Genomic DNA, 22113 nt, shown 5'->3' with positions numbered 1-22113 from the left:
GAAGAACCGAGCATTTAGAGCCCAGGTTGCCAGACACTGACACCATCATTTCCTCTCTTTCATTTCTTTTCTTTCTTTCCTTTCCCTTTCTTCCTTCTCTCTCTCTCTCTCTCTCTCTCTCTCTCTCTCTCTTTCTTTCTTTCTTTAACACCCACCCTTAAATAAATGCTGTTGGGATAGGGCTAGGGAGATGGTTCAGTAGTTGAAAGCACTTAAGCAAGTTTCTAGCACTCAGTTTAGGCATCTTACAACCACCCATAACTCCACTTCCAGGGGATCTGATACCCTCTTCTGGCTTCTGAAGTTTCCTGCATATACATACAGACACACATATACACAAAAATAAAAATACATTTTAAAATTAGGGGTTCATTAATTCAGTTGATCAGTCAGCCTGTCTATCTATTCATCCATCCATCCATCCACCCTTCCATCCATCCATCTGTCAGATACATACATACATACATACATACATACATACATACATACATACATAACCTGTCATTACCACTGAACTACAGCCCTGACCCCTGACCCTGTTTCCTTAAAACACATAGGTAAGGGAATAGGGCTATAAATAGCTCTGACTGCATACCCTCTGGCCTTAGCAGCCAGCCTTCTACCTTTTGACAGGTTCCTTGGGCTGCAGGTGACCTTCCCCGTGCATGCGACTTACTTCATTGCATGACCGAAGTCTGTGTTCTCATGTCATCCCTCATAGGTGTGTGCTGTGCACATGTGTATGTGTACGAATGGAGATGTCCCCTGCTGCCTACCATTAAAATGTGGGTCATTCTTCTAAGCATGACTTTGCCTTTTCCCTGTGAGGCATTCTTTCTAGTTCTTTATAAACGTCTGAAATTATTTTCCATTTTTATTCTTTTTTTTAAAGATTTATTTATTTTATGTATATATTGTCACTGTCTTCAGACACACCAGGCATCAGATCCCATTACAGATGGTTGTGAGCCACCATGTGGTTGCTGGGATTTGAACTCAGGACCTCTGGAAGAGCAGTCAGTGCTCTTAACCACTGAGCCGTCTCTCCAGCCCCTCCATTTTTATTCTTATTTATCATCTTTCTTTCCATGAGAGCCGAAGTTCTACCAGAGCACTAGATTCATCTGCCTTGTTGTTTCTTGTTGGTTGGTTGGTTTTTTCTGTTGTTGTTTTCCTAGACTGGGTTTCTGTGTTTAGCCTGCCTGTCCTCTGCCGCCTGAGTCCTGGGATTAAAGGCGTGCACCAGCACTGCCTGGCAGCCTTGTTCTTTTCTCATGCCTCTTGTGTTTAGACGAAGCACATAGTAGGCACTCAGTTTATAGCCGCATAGTGAATCTCTGCGCTTGCAAGTTCTAAAACACATTGAAGGAAACCCAACGTGTCGTCAGCTGTGTGTGTGCTTACAGTGTACTATTAGCTGTGCACGCACTAACATCAGTGAGGGTGAGGGAGCAGTGGGAGTGAGGTGTGTCTTCCCAGTCAGATCGGAAAAACTGACATTAGCGGTGGCATTGGCAAGGGAGATGGAAATGAGCTCTCGCTGCCGGCCGGGGTACAGCGTGATTTCAGCCTTCCCAGGCAGCAGATCCTGGGTTACTCTTTGCATTTTTTGTGATTTTATTGTTTCCCAATGTTTTCAAGTGACTACTTTTCCCCCTCTAAAATTACATTTAAACAACAACAAAAATTCAACTCAATGATCTTAATCTTCTTGTCTAAATTGTTTTCTTCTTCCTTCCTTCCTTCCTACCTTCCTTCCTTCCTTCCTTCCTGTGGTGAAGGGGAGGGAAGAGGATGAGGAGGGGGAGGGAGGGGGAGAGAGAGAGAGAGAGAGAGAGAGAGAGAGAGAGAGAGAGAGAGAGAGAACATAAGCACATATGTGCACACACAGGGAAGAGTGTATTGCGTGCCCTCTTCTGTGGCTTATTTATTTCTTTGCAGCAGGGTCTCTCTCTCTGCACTCAGGGATGAAGTCTCAGCCAGGCTGGGAACCAGAAATCCTCAGTTACCTTCCTATTATTTCTGTTCCTGCTGGAACTAGGGTTACAGGCATTTAAGGGGACACTGGCTTGTTTCTGTGGGTAGTGAAGCAAGTACTCTTAATTGCCCAGCATCTTTTCAATGCAAAAACCTCCCTGCACCTCAGACACCCCCTTAAAGTAACCTGGATGGACTCTGGCACAGCAAATTTAGGTTATCCATCCCAGTGGCACGGAGGGCTTGTTTGTTGTCAAACCTCTAAAGAGTGTCTCATCAATATGCCGGGCACTGGTGGCACACAAAGGTAATCCCAGCACTTAAGGGGCCGAGGAGGTAGGTGGACCTCAGAGTTCCAGGCCAGCCTGGTCTACAGAGCGATTTCCAGGATAGTCAGGACTACACAAAAAGGCTGGGACTGGTACAGGAAGATCAGAACTCAAGGCTAGCCTGAGTTTCATACCTAATGCTAAGAAAACCTCCATGGTGAGACCTTGTTTCAAAACAATAACAATAAAAGAATGCTTGATCCTGAGCCCAGGATCAGATTTCTGTGGAATGATCAGCCATGGCCCCATCACAGCCACTCACAGCCACTCTTGTTAAGAGGCTGTTTTGTGAACCCACCGGAAATGTGGGGCTGGTAAGCAATGGAGCACGGCCACCCAGTCTGAAGCAGGATCCAACATCCCTTCTGCCAAGCCATGTGCCTCTATAGGCTGAGAAGCCTCAAGTTTCTTGGCAGATATTCTAGAATTGAACTAAATACCATTAGAGCCCCATCCACATATCCTTCCCCTCCACTGTGTGTGGTTGCATCCTGAGGCTTGTTGCCCCGTTTGGTCAGGGGCTAAGCCCCTGGCCTGGACCCTCAGGTGCCTCAGAAAGGAGTCTTGCACCCTTGTGGAGCTATCTTCTTCTTCTTTCTGTGTAGCAAGCCCAACATTTCCCTTCATGGTTTTGGTGCTAGGGCTTGGCGGTTACATTTCAGAGCACCCAGTGGCTCACCAAATGGGTGTTCAGCCCGTGGCCATGGGGGAGCAATAGAGCCTGTGAAAATCTGGCTTCTTGTCCAGGGCTGTGATGTTCCCAGGTTCTCAGCTTCCTCCTTAGACCCTGGGCCTCTAATAGTTTGCACTGCCAGCCTCAACACTGCCAGAAGCCTGGAGGCTGTTTGAAGTGGCGGTGAGGGCTGAGGGCTGGGGCAGGTTTGTTGCCTGTGTTCAGCAAGATAAACGGCACACGTGCATAGCAAAGATGCTGTTCCCATCACAGGCCCGGACAAGTGTGGAGAGGGGCACATTTAATACTTGTTCTTGTTGGAAAGCCTCTCCCTCCTCCTTGGCTGCTGGCTGCGGCCTGTGGCCTGCTGCTGGGCAGAAGAAGTACTTCTCTCCCTTCCCAGGCCAGCTGGCTAAGGTCTCATTGCACTCTAAAGATGTCAGGTCTTTATCGGAATTTTCAGGTTGTCCCCTGGGGACTGGCAAGAGACTAAATGTCCCTCTACCATCCACCCCTGTCACAACATGAACCTTTCTAGGACTCAGGGTCCCCTACACACTACAGTGCCGCAGAGGCACGTGGGGTTGTAATGAACCCTATTGCTGGGCAGCTCTGATCTGAGTGAGTCATTCCCGAATTGTTCCATCTCTTCCTGGGCCTGGGGACGCGGAAGAGCTCTGCGATTGGTTTGGTTTGGGTTTAACCGCCTCATCGTACTTTCCTTTTGCAGCTTAAACTTTGGAACAAATACCGAGTCTCCAACATTCCATCGCTAATATTCCTAGATGCCACTACTGGGAAGGTCGTGTGCAGGAACGGGCTCCTGGTGATCCGAGATGACCCAGAAGGTGAGGCTTGGGTGCGCCTGACTCCCTCCCCTCCTGAACCTCAGTACTAATGAAGTACTGTAAGCAGCTTTACGTGGCTGGAGAATATTGTCTTGATAAAATTACTGTATTCTCCAGGTCATGGTTAAGAGTTTTAAAGGCTCAGAATGTCTCTCCAGGGGCCATTAATTCTTGGGCCAAAGCAGATGGGATTTGGGAAGGAATGTTCGGCTCTGAGGGCTGCAGAGGCTGTTGGGAAGCAGCAAGAACCAAGATACCAACTCTAGTGTTAGTTCAGCAGCAGAAGCTGCCTGAACAATAAGGGTCTGCTCTGTGTGTGTGTGTGTGTGTGTGTGTGTGTGTGTGTGTGTGTGTGTGTATGTGTGTGTGTGTGTGTGTGTGTGTGATTATCTTTAAAAGTATAGAGGATCTGAGTGTGGTGGTATGTACCTTTAATCCCTATACTCAGAGGACAGAGGCAGGTGGATTTCTTTGAGTTCAAGACCAGCCTGGTCTACATAGTGAGTTCCAGACTAGCCAGGGATACACAATGAGACCCTGCAGCAATAGAAACAAAAAGTATACACAGAGGAGAGGGCTGAGAGCCCAGGGGCACCTGCTGCCGTGCCTGACAACCTGACTTTTTAGAACCAACATGGTGGAAGGAGATGACAACTCCTTCCAGCTGTCCTCTGGCCACCATGAACACAATAGAGAGAAGTAAAGGAAAAATAAAATCCTTTATCCAAAGCGTTCCTGGATGTGCAGCGGGCACCTTTGCCTGCTTGGCGATCTCGCTGGCTCCCCCAGTGAGTTCTCATGTGCATTTACAGTTAAGAGTTGTGGTCTGGTAGGTTGGAACTGAATCCCTCCTCGTGGTCCTGAGGCAGAGGACTAGACCCCATCCTCCATTGGTGTGGGAACAGGAAGACTTCAAAGTTTCAAGTTTCACCGCCTGAACATCCTCAATCCCCAAACCTGAAACCTTTTGCTTTTATTTATTTATTTTTCTTTTGAGTCAAGATTTTACTATTTGCCCAGGCTACCTTGAAACTTGCTACATAGCCCAGGCTGCTCCAATCTGGGCCTTTTCCTCCCTCAGCCTCTCAAGTGCTGAGTCCTGAAATCTATAATTTCATGACTGTCAAAAAAGTTTGAATTTGCCAGGCAGTGCTCTGACTTGTCTGGTGCAGTTTACGTCCCAGTTCCTGATGGCCTTGCTCATGCTGACCTGGTGGCTGATGGCTGCATACTGGGAAGCCTCCCCAGACCACCTTCCCTCTTGCACCAGAGAAATAGAGTTACAGGGTTTTCCCTGGCCCCCTTGCTTACTGAGCCAACTGGAGGATTCATACCTGATCACAGACACACACACACACGCAGACACTGACACAGACACAGACACAGACAGACACACACACACACACACACACACACACACACACACACACACACACTCAGAGTTGGATGTGGTTGTACATACCTGAGACCCCAACGTTCTGGAGGCTAAGAAGGTTCTGAGTTCAAAGCCAACATGAGCTACACTCAAAAAATGGAAGGCGGGCTGGCGAGATGGCTCGGTGGTTAAGAGCACCGACTGCTCTTCCAGAGGTCCCGAGTTCAAATCCCAGCAACCACATGGTGGCTCACAACCATCTGTAATGAGATCTGATGCCCTCTTCTGGTGTGTCTGAAGACAGTGACAGTATACTTATATATAATAAATCTTTAAAAAAAATCATCAAAAAACAAAACATGGTAAATACTATTAAAAAAAAAAAAAGGAGGGGTTGGGGATTTAGCTCAGTGGTAGAGCGCTTGGCAAGCGCAAGGCCCTGGGTTCGGCCAGTATGGTGGTACACAGCACTTGGGAGGCAGAGGCAGGCGCTGTATAAACTGAGGCCAGCCTGGTCTACTTACTGAGCCCCAGGTTAGTCAGAGATACATAGTGAGTGAGACCTCGGAGAGAGGGAAACAAACCAACTAGAAACAGATGAGACAGAGATTGAGACTTCCTATTAGAAGGATTACCCTTTATAAAAATCAGGACATGGCGAACTCACACCCCACCCACTCCCAAGATCGTTAACATGGCCAGCCTAGTGACCGGTCTCCAGAGTTCTGTATCCTCTGGTTTCCCGGTGGGCTTGGCCACCTGCATTTTTAACTCATCGCTGGCCCCTCAGGCGAGTTTGAGGCAGTGGGCCATGGACCACCCTGTGAGAAAACAGTGTGTCGATCTGGGAACAAGTTAGTTCCCCTTCCTGCTGGGAGTCCGAGGTCATCAAAATGTGACCATCTGGGTTTTGTGGATTTTCATTTTATTATACTTTAGCCTCCCTTGACTCCCTAGGCCCCAGCCCTGACCTGTTGCTTTTGAATCTCTAGGGGTGTGGCCCAGCAGCATCCCACTTGAAAAATCCCACAGTGGGTTCTAACATGCATTCATGGCTGGGAACTGTGGACTGGCAGGATGAGACTGGATTGCTATCTGTGTGAAGTAATGTCCAACACAGGTAGAGCCGCATCTGCCAGTTACCAAGGTGGTCTGCTCTGGCCCGTCTCCTCTCTATTCTTGCTTCTGCATCTGGAGAGAGGCCTTCTCATCCCCTGGGCACTGCCTAGGAACCACTGCCTTGGTGGTATGAGGCTATCTGTGCCACAGATGAATTTTTCTTTTACATTTTCTTTTTGTTTCTGTTTCTGTTTCTGGGGGTTTTGGGGGGGGTTGTTTTGTTTTTGTTTGTTTGTTTGGTTTGGTTTGGTCTTTTTGCTCTTTCAAGACAGTGTTTCTCTTTGTATAGCCCTAGCTGTCCTGGAACTTACTCTGTAGACTAGGCTGCCCTCAAACTAACAGAGATCTCTGCCTCCTAAGTGCTGGGATTAAAGGTGTGAGCCACCACCACCCAGCTTTTAAGTTATATTTTCTAAAAACTTGCTGTGTTTGTGTGTGTGTGTGTATGTGTGTGTGTGTGTGTGTGTGTGTGTGTGCCTCAGCATATGTTTGGTGATCAGAGGATACTCCTTCAGAATCTTTTCTCTCCTTCCTTTACACATCCCAGGGGCCTGGCTCTAGACACCTACCCACAGAAGGGACCACCTCCATAGCCTGAGTTCTTTTGTTTCTGTGTTGACTGCAGATCCTGTGGCTGGGCTAATAAATTCTGTATGGTGACAAAATTGTGCCTAGATTTCTGGAGACTCCCAGGTCCCAGGCCGTCATAAAGTGCCATGCTGTTCAGACCCTCTGTGGCCTGTCTATTTCAGGTCTGGAATTCCCTTGGGGACCTAAACCCTTCCGGGAAGTTATCGCTGGGCCCTTGCTTAGAAACAACGGGCAGTCTCTGGAAAGCAGCAGCCTTGAGGGGTCTCACGTGGGAGTCTATTTCTCTGCACACTGGGTAAGTGTTTGGCCTCTCCTTGGATTAGACTGAAGGGAACAACAGTGTCACCACTGTGGCTAGAGGACTTGACTTCTGGGCTAGGAGGCTGTGGTGGAAGTTCCCTGGCCTTGCCTTTCCTTGCTCACTGATGACAGTAAATGCTCATGCTGTCAGTGATGGCAACAAGAATACATCGTCTCTTCAGCCATCCATCCTGACAGGATTTCTCCGGCTCCGAAAGGGAAGGATCTCCCTGCCGCCTACTACATGTAGCCTAGGCTGGGCCTCGGCTGTGCACACTGATTACCATGAAGACTCACGAATGCTTATAAATTGCATAAATTGGGTTTTGCTGTCCTAGTCTTACCTACCCAGTTCTTCTCACCTGGCCTCCAGTGGCAATGGCTGGAGGTAGAGCAGGCTCTTGTCTTTCAGTGTCCACCCTGCCGAAGCCTTACCAGAGTGCTGGTGGAATCCTACCGGAAGATCAAGGAGGCAGGCCAGAAGTTTGAGATCATCTTTGTTAGTGCAGACAGGTACAGTGTCAGCGTCACCTTGAAGCACACCACACTACTTTTCCAGTAACGTCCTACACGTGTGTCTTTTGCCTCCTATGTCTTCCTCAGTGTGGGCCAGGGAGTAGGGCTTGTGGGAGACAGCTCTGGGATGTTAGCTGAGGTAAACCTTGCTGCAAACACAGAGGCCTTTCTCAGTGCACTTCAGGATCTGTGGAAATCAAGATGCATTTTTGGTTCAGTTTTCTAGATTGTGAAGGGGAAATACAGGGTGGAGGACGGAGGGGAGCCAGAGCCTGGCACCATGTGACTGTGTTTTGCATGAATCTGGTCATGCACTTTGTCTAGGACTACACCATTGCACGTGGATAAGAAATCACACAAGCGGGGCTGGGGATTTAGCTCAGTGGTAGAGCGCTTACCTAGGAAGCACAAGGCCCTGGGTTCGGTCCCCAGCTCCGAAAAAAAGAACCAAAAAAAAAAAAAAAAAAGAAAGAAAAAAAAAAAAGAAATCACACAAGCCCCCAGCTCCGAAAAAAAAAAAAAGAAATCACACAGGCGAGTGTAGTTTTCCTCTCAGGGCCCTGTCCCTCTAGACTCGGGGTGTCTTTGCTTCTCCCTCCTCATTCCGTCATCACTCTCAGCAGTCTTCAGCTTAGAACCCCAGCCAAGATCCAGACTGAGAGAGCAGGAGCTTCTGTCTCCCTAGGCCCTGGACACAGAAGCCTCTCAAGATGCCACACTGTAGCTTTGATATTGTACTTCCTGTGCTATCTATTGGCTCATGGTCCCACCCCTCAATTCCCTGTCTCAGTGCAAGGGACCAGAGACCAGCCTGAAGACATTTAAAGCTTTGTTGGAAACAGTATCACCTTTACTGAAACACAATTTCTATATAGGAAATTGCATGTTTTGTTTTTTTCATCCAAAAAACTCTGTCCCACGTGTTTACCATGTCATTATTGTCATACAATCAAGATACAGAACATTTCCATCACCAGAAGGTTCCTTTGTGCCCTCCCTGGTCACTGTACATCCCCATAGCTTAGCCCTAACGTGCTCTCTGTAACTAAAGCCTGCTCACTTTCCCTGTGTACAGTCATAGGTGGAGGCGTGGTGCCAACTGCGCAGTTCTTTACACACCACACATACACAGGGAACACAAGTGACGTGTGTCCAGGCCTGCTGTAAAGGTCGGACCTGTTGGGGCTGGAGGGATAGCTCTGTGGTTGAGAGCACTTAGCTCCGTCAGAGGACCAGGGTTCCAACTCCAGCCCCTGTACATCTCGGGAGCAGCTCACGAACACTAAGTCACAGAAGTCCAGCCACAGCGGGTCCAATGGCTCTTTCTGGCTTTTTCTCCCCTCCCCCCTGCACAGAAACACAAGCAGGTGAACACAAATCGAATCAAATCTTTTAAAAAAAAAATCTCATGTGTCCACGCTGGTGATATGTTGGGCATGTAAAATTGGTAGGAGGCATGGCCTGGCTGCCATCTTAGCTTGGGATCCACTGGGTGGATGGGAGCCATTTGCTTCTTGATGAGCAGCAGAATGGGTAGATTAGCAAACACCCGTAGCCTGGGGCCTGAAGAGCTAGTCGAGGACCTGAGTTTAGGAACCCCAACCCCATGGGAGCCTGTACAACTTGGTAATAGCGGGAAGCACCAAGGGGTGATGCACACAGGATAAAGACATTTTCTCCGCATCTTTCTGCAGGTCAGAGGAGTCTTTCAAACAGTACTTTAGTGAGATGCCGTGGCTCGCTGTCCCCTACACTGATGAGGCCCGGCGGTCTCGTCTCAACCGACTGTATGGGATCCAAGGTAGGCATCCCAGACCTGGACTCTGTGTGGCCTGGATGGAAACCTGCCCACTTGGGCTTTCCATGCCCCTGGCCTCCTTTTAGGAAGAGAGAGAACATCTTTAAAACAAGGCATAGTGGTGCATGTCTGTATGTCTAGCACCTGGGAGGCAGAGGCAGGGATGTGCCGGTTCCATGCCAGTCTGAGCTGTACGGGGAGACCGTTTCAGAAGGACCAAAGCCACCAAACAGACAAACAACTAGACTTTACTTTTGTGGGTGTTCATGGTCCTGACATTTTTTAAAAATTACTTGGGCCAGGCAGTCATGGTGCATGCCTTTAGTCCCAACACTCAGGAGACAGAGGCACATAGATCTCTCTGAGTTCAAGACATGTAATCTACAGAGTGAGTTCTGAAATAGCCAGGGCTACACAGAGAAACCCTGTCTCAAAAAATCAAAACAAAAACCAATTTTTTTTTCTAATTTGGGGCCTGGGGACTAGAGAAATGGCTCAATGTTTAAGATCTCTGACTGCTCTTGCATAGGACCTGGTTTGTTTTCCAGAATGCATGCCAGGGGGCTCATATGACCTGTAAGTGCAAGAGATCTCATGGTCTCTTCTAGTTTCCTTGTGTGTACACGCATGCACGCGCATGTGCACACACACACATGTACACACACACACAAGTACACAAGCACACACATAAACACTTTTAAAAGTAAAGTAAAAATAAATCTTTTAAAAATGATTTGGGGTGATTTATTTGGTTGTTTTTTGAGACAGGGTTTCACTGTGTGGCCTGGCTGTCCTGGATCTCACTCTGTAGACCAGGCCAGCCCTGAAGTCACAGAGATCCACCTGCCTCTGCCTCCCAAGTGCTGGGATTAAAGGGATGAACCATCATTGCCTGGCTCTTGGGGTGAATTTTATGACTTGTGACGTGACTTACACCTCATTACAGTGGTCGTGTTGGAGGTTTGGGGTGGGCTCGTTGTTTTTAAGTACTTGCTCTGGTAAGACAGCTACTTCTCCTCCCCTTTCAGTGGCCTCTGACATGGACGGCCTGTAGAGCATGTGCTTCCAAATCCCTAGACCAGAACCTTCCAAGGTTTCACTGTCATACAGACTAAAGGATCGCCTTTGGTCCTATCACCTGGAGTGCTTGAGCCTCGGTTCCTCCTCTGCAAATCGCGCATGTTGAACCTCTGACAGAAAATTGCTAAGAAATGATATAGATGAAATGCTTCATCCACGTGTGTTTGTGTGCATGTGCATGTGTTGCAGTCCTACTACCTTTCAGTTGAGGACATTTCCACAAGAGTCGACCACCAGAATTGCATGGCAATGATGTTCAGAAATAAAGAATATCACAGAAACATGCTAGATGCTCCCTTTGTCAGATGGGCGCACACGCACACACACACATACACACACACACACACACACACACACACACACACACACACACACACACACCTGCGTCTAGCCAAATGGGCTCTTTCTTGGGAAAGTACTTGACTGGCAGTTCCAGAGTTAAACTGGAGGGTAGGTGCTTGCTTAAGCTCCATCCCTGCCCTACAAAAACAAACGGAAATACGTGGGGTTGTGCTCTGACTTTCCCACCTGTGGGATTAAGTTTCCTTGCTCTGAAAGTGACTTAGTGTTCTACTTCAAGGAGACGTGACTGTCTCTTTGTTCAGTGGACAAGAGGTTTCCTCCAGCATCACAGTCTTCAAGGCTGTGCCCCAGGCTCCCGAGTTGGTGACTAAAGGCCTTTCAAGCTACCACAGGCAAGACACACTGGTAGGCTGGTTGAGAGCCAGGGCTCTCCTTTTTATACTTTGTCAGTGCCAGCCTCTTCCGATGACAGTGGGTTTTCCCTCTTTACCTGTGTTAGGCAATGTTTCATCACTGCGATGCTGTTCCTAGCAGAGACAGCTTGAGGGAGGAAGGATTTACCATGGGCCACAGCTTCAGAGTCCTTCAGGTCTCAGCTTGATGGCTCAGGAGGCAGGGGGAGGGGGGTGGGGGGTGGTCTGCAGACTTCTGCCCTTCTTCCACTTTATTCTGTCCTGGCCATAGCCCATGGAATGGTCCATCCACATTCAGAGTGAGTCTTTGCCCTGAGTTGGGCCTCTGTAGAGATGCCCTTCCAGACCCATGGAGAGCTGCGCTCTGCATCTCCTAGGTGACTCCTCGCCCAGTCAGGTTGATGCTGAAGACAACCTTACCTGCCTTTAGCCGTCTGAGTTTTTGAGATTTCCTGTTTCTCATACACAGCAGTGAGTATGCATATATACATCCTTAAAAACATAACAGGAAATTAGAAAAGAAGAAAACCGAGTTATAGGGATTTATCCATAGGAAGTCACAGCACCACACAGAAACTGAGCTCTCAAGCAGGTAGTAACTCACAGTATTATTAAAGTCTTATTGTTATTGTGTGTATGTGTGTATTTTGCCTATATGTGTGTCCATGTATGACATATGTGCTTGGCACCTTCAGAGGCCAGAAGACGGTGCCTTATACTCTAGTTGTGAGTTACCATGTGGGTGTTGGAAATCAAGTCCGGGTCCTCAGTAGTTACAGACAGTGCTTTTAATTGCTGACCCATCTCTCTCCAGTCCCTTGGTTGTTTTCTCCTGAGACAAGGTCTCACTCTGCAGCCCAGGCTAGACTGAAATTCACCTTATAACTCAGGCTGGCCTAAATCTTCTCTAACCTCAGCCTCTTGACCTTCCCAGTCCTGAGACGATAAACACAGAGCACAATGCTTTTTAAATTTTGAAACATTGGCTGGCCTGGAACTGGCTTTGTAGACCAGGCTGGCCTTAAACTTGCTGTAACATTCCGCTCGCTCCTGCCTCCCAGGTGCTAGAGTTACAGGCACAGGCTACTATGCTGTGCAAGGCGATGGAGTGGTTTTACAGAGAAGTTCTAGGACCATTTCCTGGCCTATATCTATATCCAGGCTGAGCTGCCTCTACCTGGCCGTTGGACCGAGAGAGAGAGAGAGAGAGAGAGAGAGAGAGAGAGAGAGAGAGAGAGAGAGAGAGAGAGAGAGATATGATCTGACAGTCACCTGGCCCTCCCTGAGTGAGGACATATAATGCAAAGAGAATGCATTCTCTGAGTATCTGGGATCTAGGCCCAGAGTGCCCTTGTGCCTGTTTCTCCCTCCAAAGTGGCCTTACCAAATGCTGACAGTTATATGAGGGCTCATAGGGAGTGAGTCACCCGTCACAGGGTAGCAGGTCTTAAGGACAAATTTGCCCTAAGCTAGGGGGACCAAAGTCTGGCAGCTGCCAGGGGCCTGGTCACTGGCTCCTGTTAGGGGCCCGGGACTGCGCCCTGGGGTTATGTGAAACTGTAGTCGTCATAGGGCCACCCTGGCTTGCCGAGGATTTGGCATTTGGCTTCCCTCCATCTCCTTTGTCTCCCTGAAAAGCCTGCTTCCCTGCAAGCCCTTCCTCCTATCAGTGCTTCGTGCAGACTGGGGAATTTGCGGCCCTGTAAGCTGTTTAAAATGCCTTTCTAAGGGAACCATTTAGACACACTTGGCAAAAGGCAAATCTCATTAGCCATTGTCTAAGTAACCCCGGGCTGCTAGAGAGTATTGGAGAACACCCTGTTCTTTTGCAAGGAGGCTTAGGGGCCCTTCTATCTTGAGCGAGGGACCCACGCTCTTTGTCCTTCCTCTCTTCTTCCCCAGCCTGTGGGAGGGTAGAAGGTGGCTCTGGCTGGGCAGCTGTAGTGTAGAGTCTTGCTGTCCCCAACACAGAGATTTCTGTTTCCTTTTCCTCTTGCTCAATCTATGTTTCACTGTTTCTTCTGCCCTGCATTCCCTACATCCCTCCTCCCTCACCCTCCCTCCCCTCTCTGCTTCTTCATTTGCCCACTTCCTTAACTTCCTTCAGAAAACGGACCTGAGGCACTCTGTAAAGATAAAAATGACACTTTCAGAGCGTGTGTCTTTTCAGTCAGCAGAGAGCAAGTAGCCGGGCGTTTTATTCCGCAGACAAACCTCTGCATTCAAAGTGCTGGCGCCTCTGTGTAGAGCTGCCTGTCTGATGGCGGAGGGCAGCCAGCGAAGCCTGGGAATCCACTGAGTGGCCTTGAGTGGCCTTGCTGCTCTATTCTGTTTGTTGCACTTAATTGTGAGCACGTAAAAAGAAGGGGGAAAATTACAGGGAGAAAAAAAACAGAAAATAACATAACAAATACCCATGCAGTTACACCGGGAAGATTTTTTTTGTTGTTCAGATATTTAAAACAGAAACCAGATCCTGTGAACACTCCTAGGCACACCCAACTTCCAAAAGGAAAGAAGGAAGGAAGGAAGGAAGGAAGGAGGGAAGGAAGGAAGGAAGGAAGGAAGGAAGGAAGGAAGGAAGGAAGGAAGGAAGGAAAGAAGAGTAATGGAAGCAGACAAACAAAAGGCCCTTCACTCTCTGCCTTCCTTCTCCCAGGGGAATCGCCACCATACATTTACTGCGTAACTTCATAAGCCGCTTCTGTATTTCCCTGCATGTATATGAACCCATGAATAATGTATCCTTTCCTTGGTTTGTCTTTTAGAAGCATACTTTAAATGCTGTCATAATGTAATTTTCCCTCCTGAGTTTTTCCCTTACACGCTGGTTTGAAATGTATCCCCACTAACACTCATGTCTAGTTCACTATTCCCAGGCCTGGGAAGTGCTCCGTTGCTTAACCGCCTGACACATCTGCCCCTCTTGATGGACAGTTAACTGTGCCATCAGATCTGCTCCACTCTTGATTGACAGTTGGTTTCTGGGTCTATAAGAAAAACATGGCCGTGGATCGATATCTTGGTGCAGACTGGGTAGCTATTGAGTCTTCGGGCCAAGTCTGAGTTGGTCCAGACCCCTCTGTCTGACCTCGGTTGAGTTTTTCTGAGTTTTGCCACCTAAGTCGGCTGCTCCCATCCTTCCTCTGAGCAAAGGAAGGCTTTCGGGGAGGGCGCCACAGGAGGAGGGTGAGCCGGTGAGCAGAGCTGGCTGTTTGGTTTCCCCAAGGCATTGGCTTGCGTTTGTCATCCCCACCCAGCCCTGGTGCCCTTGGGTTCTGATTTTCATCTTATGTTAATCCACATATTACATCGCTTAAAATTCCAACTTCTCCATATCTCGTTTCAAATGTATTCCTATCCTCCTCTACAACTGTTCCCACTTTTCTGGTCCCCTTTGGCCACTGTCCACATGCTTACACAGAGCTGTAATGTAGCACTGTGCCAGCCGGGCTTCCCTCTGAGCACTACACACAGCCCTTCCCAATAGGCTGCGCCCTCCCTGGTGACCATTGCCACATCTCACAGAATTATGCCCTGCAGTGCACCTTGGCTTGCACTTCCTGTCCCACGATGTCCTCCTTCAGTTTCCCTTCCCGCCTCCCATTGGTCTTTGGGGACTGGGCGCCCCTGAGGATGCTGCCATCTGGGTGCAAACAGCTAGCTGGGTGCTACTCCTCCTGGCTCCTTTCTTCCTCAAGTGCCTGGACCAGTTCAGCTTCTTTGTCCCACACCTACCCTCCTATCCCCAAACTGTTCCCTAAACTGCAGGGCGGGCTCTATTTTTTTTTTTTTCCAGGTTGTTCTAAACCACTAGTAGGTGTCATCCCGAGGGAAGGGGTTTGTTTGGCACGGGCTTTTCAAACCCCATCCTTTCTCTGTGCTTTGGAGGAGATAGGGGAGGGGACTCTGGAACTGACAGATACTCTAGCTCCCTAAAGCTGAAGATGCAGGCTGTCTTCTTTGGGAATGGGGGCGTGTGTGTAAGCTTGGGAAGACGGGCGTAGAGCGAGGGCTGACCTCTTACTTGGCACACATTACCATTTGTGGGGCTCTCCTCATATCCCCCGTCCCTTAGCTGACATTCTTCGCCTGGCTGAGGTCTCTGCTGCACGGCTTCCACCTTCTGTGCCTCTGCCTTCTCAGGAAGGACTTTTCCAAACATGAGTAATTTATAGCATTTTCCTTTCACACGGACAGTATCCCCAGTCCTCTGCTAAAACATTTTACATTTGCATCTCCTTCTTCCACCCATTATTGAGAACGATAGAATCTGACATCCCCACTTGGCAGAAGTTAGGGCCTGCAGGATCTTCCTTAAAACTCGGAATCCACACCTTTCCCCCTTCCCCTTTCCCCCAACCGTCCCAGCTGGCTCTGCTGGGAAAGAAGTCTGGCTGGGCAGAGATAAGCTGCCTTTGTTGTTCCTGCAAGACGCCCCTCGCTGGTGTGGAAGGTATGCATGACTGCATTGGTGAGACATTTGCTGTTCCCTTGACGTTTCCCGAGGCTTCACCCTGTTTTCTCTGAAGTATTGACTTTGGAAAGCCTGCTTCAGGGACTGCATACTGGGGAGGAGAATAGGGTAATGACACCTTCAGCCTTCTCTGCCACCACTCTGGGGAGGGAAGCAGAGAGAGGAAAAAAGCTTGACAAACTGGTTCTGGGATGTTCCTGGCCCCAGCCAGGTGCCCAGAGAGTCCTTGGCAAAGGTACTATCCTGGAGACAGAGCCACAGCCCTTGCAACAGACAGCCCAGTGTTCCTATCCAGTTGTGACTGGCTGGTCTGGTGGTCCTCACACCTCACAGGTGGCCACTGTGCTGTGCCTGGCAGAGCAGACGGTGCAGAGGCAAGCTCCCCTTTTTGCCACCCTCTGATTCAGTACCCTTCGAGGGTTCTAAGGGTAAATCCAAGGTCTCCTGAAGGGAACGGTGGACCCGGGGAGCATAGATACTCTTCAGTTCCAGGTCTGATTGTGTGTGTTTCATGCACTGAAGTCCCACTCCTGACACTGCCCTATCCCTGTGGGCCTTATGGCCTTGGGTTCCTAGACATGAGCTCTGGTGCTCAAAGCACTGAAACCAGGAGAGGAAGACCTTTTAGTTTTTCATAGCTGAGGGGACGGAGTGGAAAGAGCCCAGGCAGAGGATCTGTGCCTCTGTGGAGTCTTCAGTGGACTCCCTGGCAGCCATCTTGAGTGCTTACTGTCCTGTCCTGGTCCCCACAGGACTCAAGGGAACGTCAAATCCCCTCATGGTGATTCAGTGGAAAAACAGAAGAACTAGACTCCCTGGCTGACCGACATGAAGTCACTTCCCTGAGCTCTGTGTCTGTCAGTCCTTCCTGCATCCCCATTTAATCCAGGCTAAAAACTGTGTATATTCACAGCAGTGGGCAGGCTCAGTTTGCCCAGTGCTCAGAATTGCCCAGTTTCAGAAGCACTGGTTCAGATTAAAGGACTGTGCCAACGCTTTCTAGAGATGGGGACGTGGCAGTGCAGTCTCTGTGTCCCAGGCTGCCCCGTGTAGCCTCTAGCCTGAGGCTTCCTTTGGGCTGCTGACATAAGGCCTGTGTGTGGTGACACAGCCAATATGGGTTCAGGCCTCCGGGGGGAGAGGCAGTCAACAGAACAACTTCCCAGGTCTCCTGTTTAAAACTGAGCACATCTTAAAAGTCCATGGGAGTCGGGGCCAGGGATCTGGGTTCTTTTCACCTATCCTCTGACACACCCATCCAGCTACTTCTAATAGATGTGAACAAAATGGAATCATTTATTCCTTTTGAAGAAAGGCCCACCACTGTGTGCCCACTGGGCCCACCGCCACAGCAGGTTACAAAGCACCAGGGTCATACCTCTGGTACCTCACTGTACCCCCTATGGAGATGTAAAATGTCAGTGGAACAAATTACTGACCAAATACTTCAGAACATATAAATATTAAATTTCTCTGGCTTTCCTATAAAATCCAGGCTTTGGTCTGCTCCCAAGGGGGGGTACCCAGAGAGCTCTACTGGGGAGGGGACCAGCTACCAGCGGAGAGACAAGTGTCCCCAAAGGTCAGGGCAGAGGCTGACTCTGTGAGTGGCAGCTCTGGCCGGAAGAGAAGCAGTAGGGAGTGGGGTGCAGAGAACAAGGAGGTGGCAAGCCCACTGTAAAGGCCCTACCCTCCAACCCCTCCCCTGTGTTCACATGGGGATTTGTACTTAGAGTGCATGTGCTGCACGCAGATGCGTGTGCACACCAGGATTGACCCCAAGCCTTGTGCACATTAACTGAGCATTGGTTTCTGTGTTCTGTCACTCAGTTGCTGATGATGGAGCTGGATAGATGTGGGCTCCAGCTCCTTCACAGTATCACCCCAGAGAACTCCAAGGCCCAGACTCCCTCCGCTTTCTGTGGGGTGACTCTACACAGACCCAGAGTGGTTCTGCATCTAATCAGCAACTGGGTTTAGTTTTAGCCCAGGGCTTCCAGACCAGACCTGCCCTGGATCCTTACTGTGAGAATGTGAATGCCCCTGATTTGGAAGACCGGCTCTACCCTGTCTCAGGACAACGGCCAGCTAAGTGTTGTGTCTCTCTTGCAGGCATCCCCACGCTCATCGTGCTGGACCCGCAGGGGGAAGTGATCACTCGGCAGGGCCGGGTGGAGGTGCTCAATGACGAGGACTGCAGGGAGTTCCCATGGCACCCGAAGCCCGTGCTGGAGCTCTCTGACTCCAACGCTGTGCAGCTCAATGAGGGTCCCTGCCTCGTCCTTTTTGTAGGTATGGAGCTGAGGGGGAAGTGGAAGACAGGTCAGAATGGACCTCTCGTGGGAGGCAGATAGTATTCCCTGCCCCCAGCCCCTTTCCATCATTAACAGTGTTGATCTGGGGTCTTTGTCTCCCCAGCAGCCTTGCTTTTGACCCCAATGATTTATTCATCCCCCTGCAGGCAGGCAATGACCTGGAGCAGCTCCTGCCATCCCTGTGTGCTGCTTCTGCTGCCAGCTGGGCAACAGGTCATGCAGGAAGATGCCCTCAGCCCCCCATGAACAGAACCTTTGTTGGGAAGGGAGATGGGAGGGCGCTGCTTGCACAGCAGCTGTAGGGGGTGGGGCCCCCTCAGGCTAAGGCTCACCCAGGCCTGCTGCTACTTTCCTATGCTCTAAGGAACAATTCCAGGGGCCCACCAGAGCAGGCTGGCTCTACCGGTGGAACCCTGCATCCTCCACCCTCAGAAGCTATGCCTCTTGGCTAAGTAGAAAGACAGAAAAGTAACCCTGCAGACTGTGGCCTGACTCAGGGTGCTTTTGCAACCTGTGGCCAAGAACCTTGAGACTTTGTTGGCCACCTCCAGCTGAACTGCTCTATTTGGTTCATGGTTAGAGCGACCCCCACCAACTTCACCGAGGGCCTGGGGAGCACCCTCAGCACCCTGCTGCCTTCTCTGGGGTCTGGTTTCGGGACCTCAGCATCAGAACTGAGAAGCAGACTGATCTGGTCTTGGATAAGAAGGCCTGTCATGGAGAAGCAGCCTTGAAAAGTTTTCCCTGTGGGGCTGTCCTGCCCCCTGTACAACATCCTGGGGTCGGTTTGGAAAGAGCTCTGAACTTGGGGACAATTAGGAACCTTTTGTCCTTCTTCAGAAATGTAGAAACCAAGTCCCAGAGAGACAAAACAAGTTGGGTAGCATCACAAAGCTAATTAGATGGGGGTGTCCCCGGAGTTTGTCACCATGAGCCTCTTGGGCAGTATGGCACTTCTGGACAGACTCCTATACCCTCTGTGCTTTACCCCTTGAGGATCTCGTGCTGACTCTTGACCACAGGCTCCAGCAGCCTAAGCTTCCTTGTGTTTTCCTGCAGATCTGCCCGCCAGGTGGCTTTGTAGCAGCTGTGGTGTCCCATCACCACCAGAACTGCAGAGGGGACCAGGGTCCTCAGCTCCTCGCAGCATTCATGGTTCTGGCTCTGTTACTGGGAGAATGCTCCTAAGGGCTCAGGTGTAGGCATGGGAGCAGCACAGCTCCCCGTATACGTTTGTGACGAACTTCGTGACAGGGTCTGTGTGCTGGTGGGTAGGGTTCGAGCTGCTCACTGAGCCTCTGTGTCTAGCGAGCCCAGTGTGCCTCAGGCCCATCACTCAGGTCCATCCCCGCTCACTACTATTTGACAATTTAAAGTTGCTTGTCCTTTTCTCTTCCCCGCCACAGACTCTGAGGACGATGGAGAGTCTGAGGCAGCCAAACAGCTGATCCAGCCAATAGCTGAGAAGATCATCGCCAAGTACAAAGCCAAAGAAGAGGAGGCGCCGCTGTTGTTCTTTGTGGCCGGGGAGGTGAGTGCAGAGGACGGGCCTGGTGTCCTGGCCAGACTGGCAGTAGGGACTTTCAGGACATGAGTGATCTTGGCTTCTGGAGGTCTGAAGGGACCTCTGGGTCTGAGCTGATTGTACCACACAGAGATGTAAGAGGAAAAGGTGTGTCCTTAGTCATCAGACACCGCTTCCTATCCCTGCTGTATCCCCCAACCCCCGCCCTTCCTTCTCACTCAGCAGCCCTCAGAACATTAGGAAACCCTCCTGGGTCTGTTCCCCGTGCACTGCTGGGAGAGCAGCGGCAGACATCAGTCAGCCACCCTCACTCCTATCTGTGGTGCTGGATCAGAACCAGCCCCCAGTGCTTTGCAAAGTATCCGCCCATCTAGTCCCACTGTACCAGCCTGCAACACAGGCTTAGCCATCCTGACTTAAAACACAGCTGAAGACGCTTGGGGAGGTTGGAAGTTGCGGCTGTTCCCCAGCTGTTGAGCCCAAGGCCTAGTTCTTGAAGACCCTCACTGTGCCAGACTGAGTAGGGGACATCCTCCAGGTCCTTAGAGTAGAGATGCCTTGTGCAGGCGCCTGACCCCCCAGAAAGCTTGGGAGCCTGCATCCTACAGGCACCTGCGTTCTGCAAGATGGCCGAGATCAGCAGCGCAGGCGCTCTCCTGGCTCCCTCTGCACATGCTCATTGCCTCTCTACCCCACCCCAGCACCCCTCTGAGGTTCACATCAACAGACTCTATGAGGCCTCCCCCCCAGCTTTTCCTGCAAAGGTCATAATCTCCAGTTGGCCGGAGCCTGTACACTGGATCCCAAGAGAAGCACAGAAGGACAGACGAGAGGCCAGACACCCTAAGCCACCCATTCGTCATCTCCTCAGTAACCACCCTGGCTGCCCTGCTGGGCCCCTTGCAGGCAGCCCCTGTTGCCCTGCCCAGCCCTGGGGTGGAGGGGAACAAAGAGGGTTCACAGGCTCCTGCAGGGGGATGGGGGGCTCCCAGCCGCCCCACACAAAGAATGGCAAGGCAGCTCTGCATGTATTAAACTCTAACCCCTAGAGAATAGCTCCTAAGAAAGATGGGTGCAGAAGAGAAAGGGCTGGGCTGGGGGCAGGGCGGGGATTCAGGAGCACAGCTGAAAAGCTTTTGCAAGTTTCCTGTACCCTAGGCTCCTTGCCAGGAACCTCACCTGCTGGTCTCCTTTGTCCCTCACCCTCTCACTGGGAACAATGCTCATTATCCTGGTTCCTAGATGAGGAACGTGAGGCCTTAGCTGGGAGCACTGGGGGCTGACTACCTCTCATAGCATCTTGGGTGTTGGGGATGGCACCTGGGCTCCATTGATGTCCCTTGCCAAGGCCATGCAGAAAGTAGGTAGCAAAAAGGAACTGGTGGGGCTTCTGTGACTCCAGGGTCAGGGCTCTTTCTTTTCTGACAGATGGGCCAGTTCATGTCTAGAAGGACAGACAGGTTTGGGGCTGCTGTCCATGGGTCGGAAAGCTAGGCAGAGCCCTGTGTCATCCATTGCTTCACGGAGGTTCCAAGTCTTGGCAGCCTTCTGTCCTAATGCTCAGAAGCAAGATAACCTGGACGGCGGGGGTGGGGTGGGGGGGTGGGACATGGACACTGATTAACTGAGTCCAGCCGTGTACCCAGGGCTGGGAGAGTCTTTTTATTCTTGTTGTTTTCCTTTCCCAATCCAGTCCCTTGGGACAAGCAGTGGTTAATCTGAAAGCCTTTGAGAACATTAAAATTCATCTCTCTGGTTTGTTCAGGGAGAGGCATCGAGCTCTTGGCTTGGTCCAGGCCTCCTGAAGGGATAATATGAACAGTGTTTGTCCGGGTGCTCTCCTCTGTTTACCATGAAGGGTCTATTAACCCGTGAGGAGGGCTGGACCTGGTGATCGATGCCCAAGATATAGAAGCGTCTGGCTTTACAGGAGGAAGATGTCACTTACACACCCTCCTTAGTGTCAGGGAATATAATAGATTTTTGTCTGGGGAACCAGTGAGCTTAAGTTTCATGCCTTCTGTCTCCCACCCCTGTTTAAAGCCAGGAAGACCCCAAGCCCTTTCTCTGCAGGGCGACTCAAAACCTTTCATTAGAATTAGAATTAGAAACAGAAATATGTTGTACGGTGTTTAGTGCCATTTCCCAATAGTCTCTAAATGAGGTCTGTCCCATAAAAGGTCACTTCAAATAGTGGCTTCTCCATAAAAGTTTTTCCTTGTCTTTGGCCCTGTTTTTTCCTGTTTGATGAGGAGTGTTTGAGCTGAGGGAACTCACCAGGACAGCAGCAGGGAATGCATGGCAAGGCGCCAGCTTCTTAGACCAACACAGTGGAGGAGCGTTCCAGGCTGGCTGGGCACCTCCTGCCTTCACTTCACACAGGGCATGGGAGACACTAAGCTGTTTTTGTTGGAAAACACTCCAGAGTTGAAGTCCTGACCAGCCTCAGATAATCCACAGTGGGGCTGCAAAGA

The 22113-nt window shown here is 50.2% G+C and overlaps 2 protein-coding genes across 5 annotated transcripts in view; one reads left to right on the top strand and one right to left on the bottom strand.

The window, feature by feature from the left end:
• Nucleotides 1-22113, top strand: part of Nxn (nucleoredoxin) — a 141379-nt gene that overhangs the window by 117527 nt on the left and 1739 nt on the right. The window contains 6 exon segments of the mRNA NM_001399571.1: nt 3710-3827; nt 7074-7207; nt 7625-7725; nt 9423-9529; nt 17912-18091; nt 19521-19645. Coding sequence (NP_001386500.1) covers nt 3710-3827; nt 7074-7207; nt 7625-7725; nt 9423-9529; nt 17912-18091; nt 19521-19645 — 765 coding nt within the window.
• Mrm3 (mitochondrial rRNA methyltransferase 3) overlaps nt 7693-22113 on the bottom strand; it is a 29545-nt gene continuing 15124 nt past the window's right edge. For 2 of the 4 annotated variants that reach the window (XM_087572947.1, XM_087572950.1), the window contains one exon: nt 7693-7915. In XM_087572947.1, the coding sequence (XP_087429073.1) occupies nt 7909-7915 (7 nt within the window). In that variant the 3' untranslated portion in view covers nt 7693-7908. Of the gene's footprint in view, nt 7916-11742; nt 11815-21280; nt 22105-22113 lie in introns of those variants that run through there. The other 2 variants (XM_087572946.1, XM_087572949.1) reach the window with 2 other exon arrangements.

The sequence above is a fragment of the Rattus norvegicus genome, chromosome 10 (genome assembly GCF_021556685.1).
Source record: "Rattus norvegicus strain SHRSP/BbbUtx chromosome 10, alternate assembly SHRSP_T2T, whole genome shotgun sequence".
NCBI lineage: Eukaryota > Metazoa > Chordata > Mammalia > Rodentia > Muridae > Rattus > Rattus norvegicus.
This window is presented reverse-complemented; position numbering and strand designations above follow the sequence as displayed.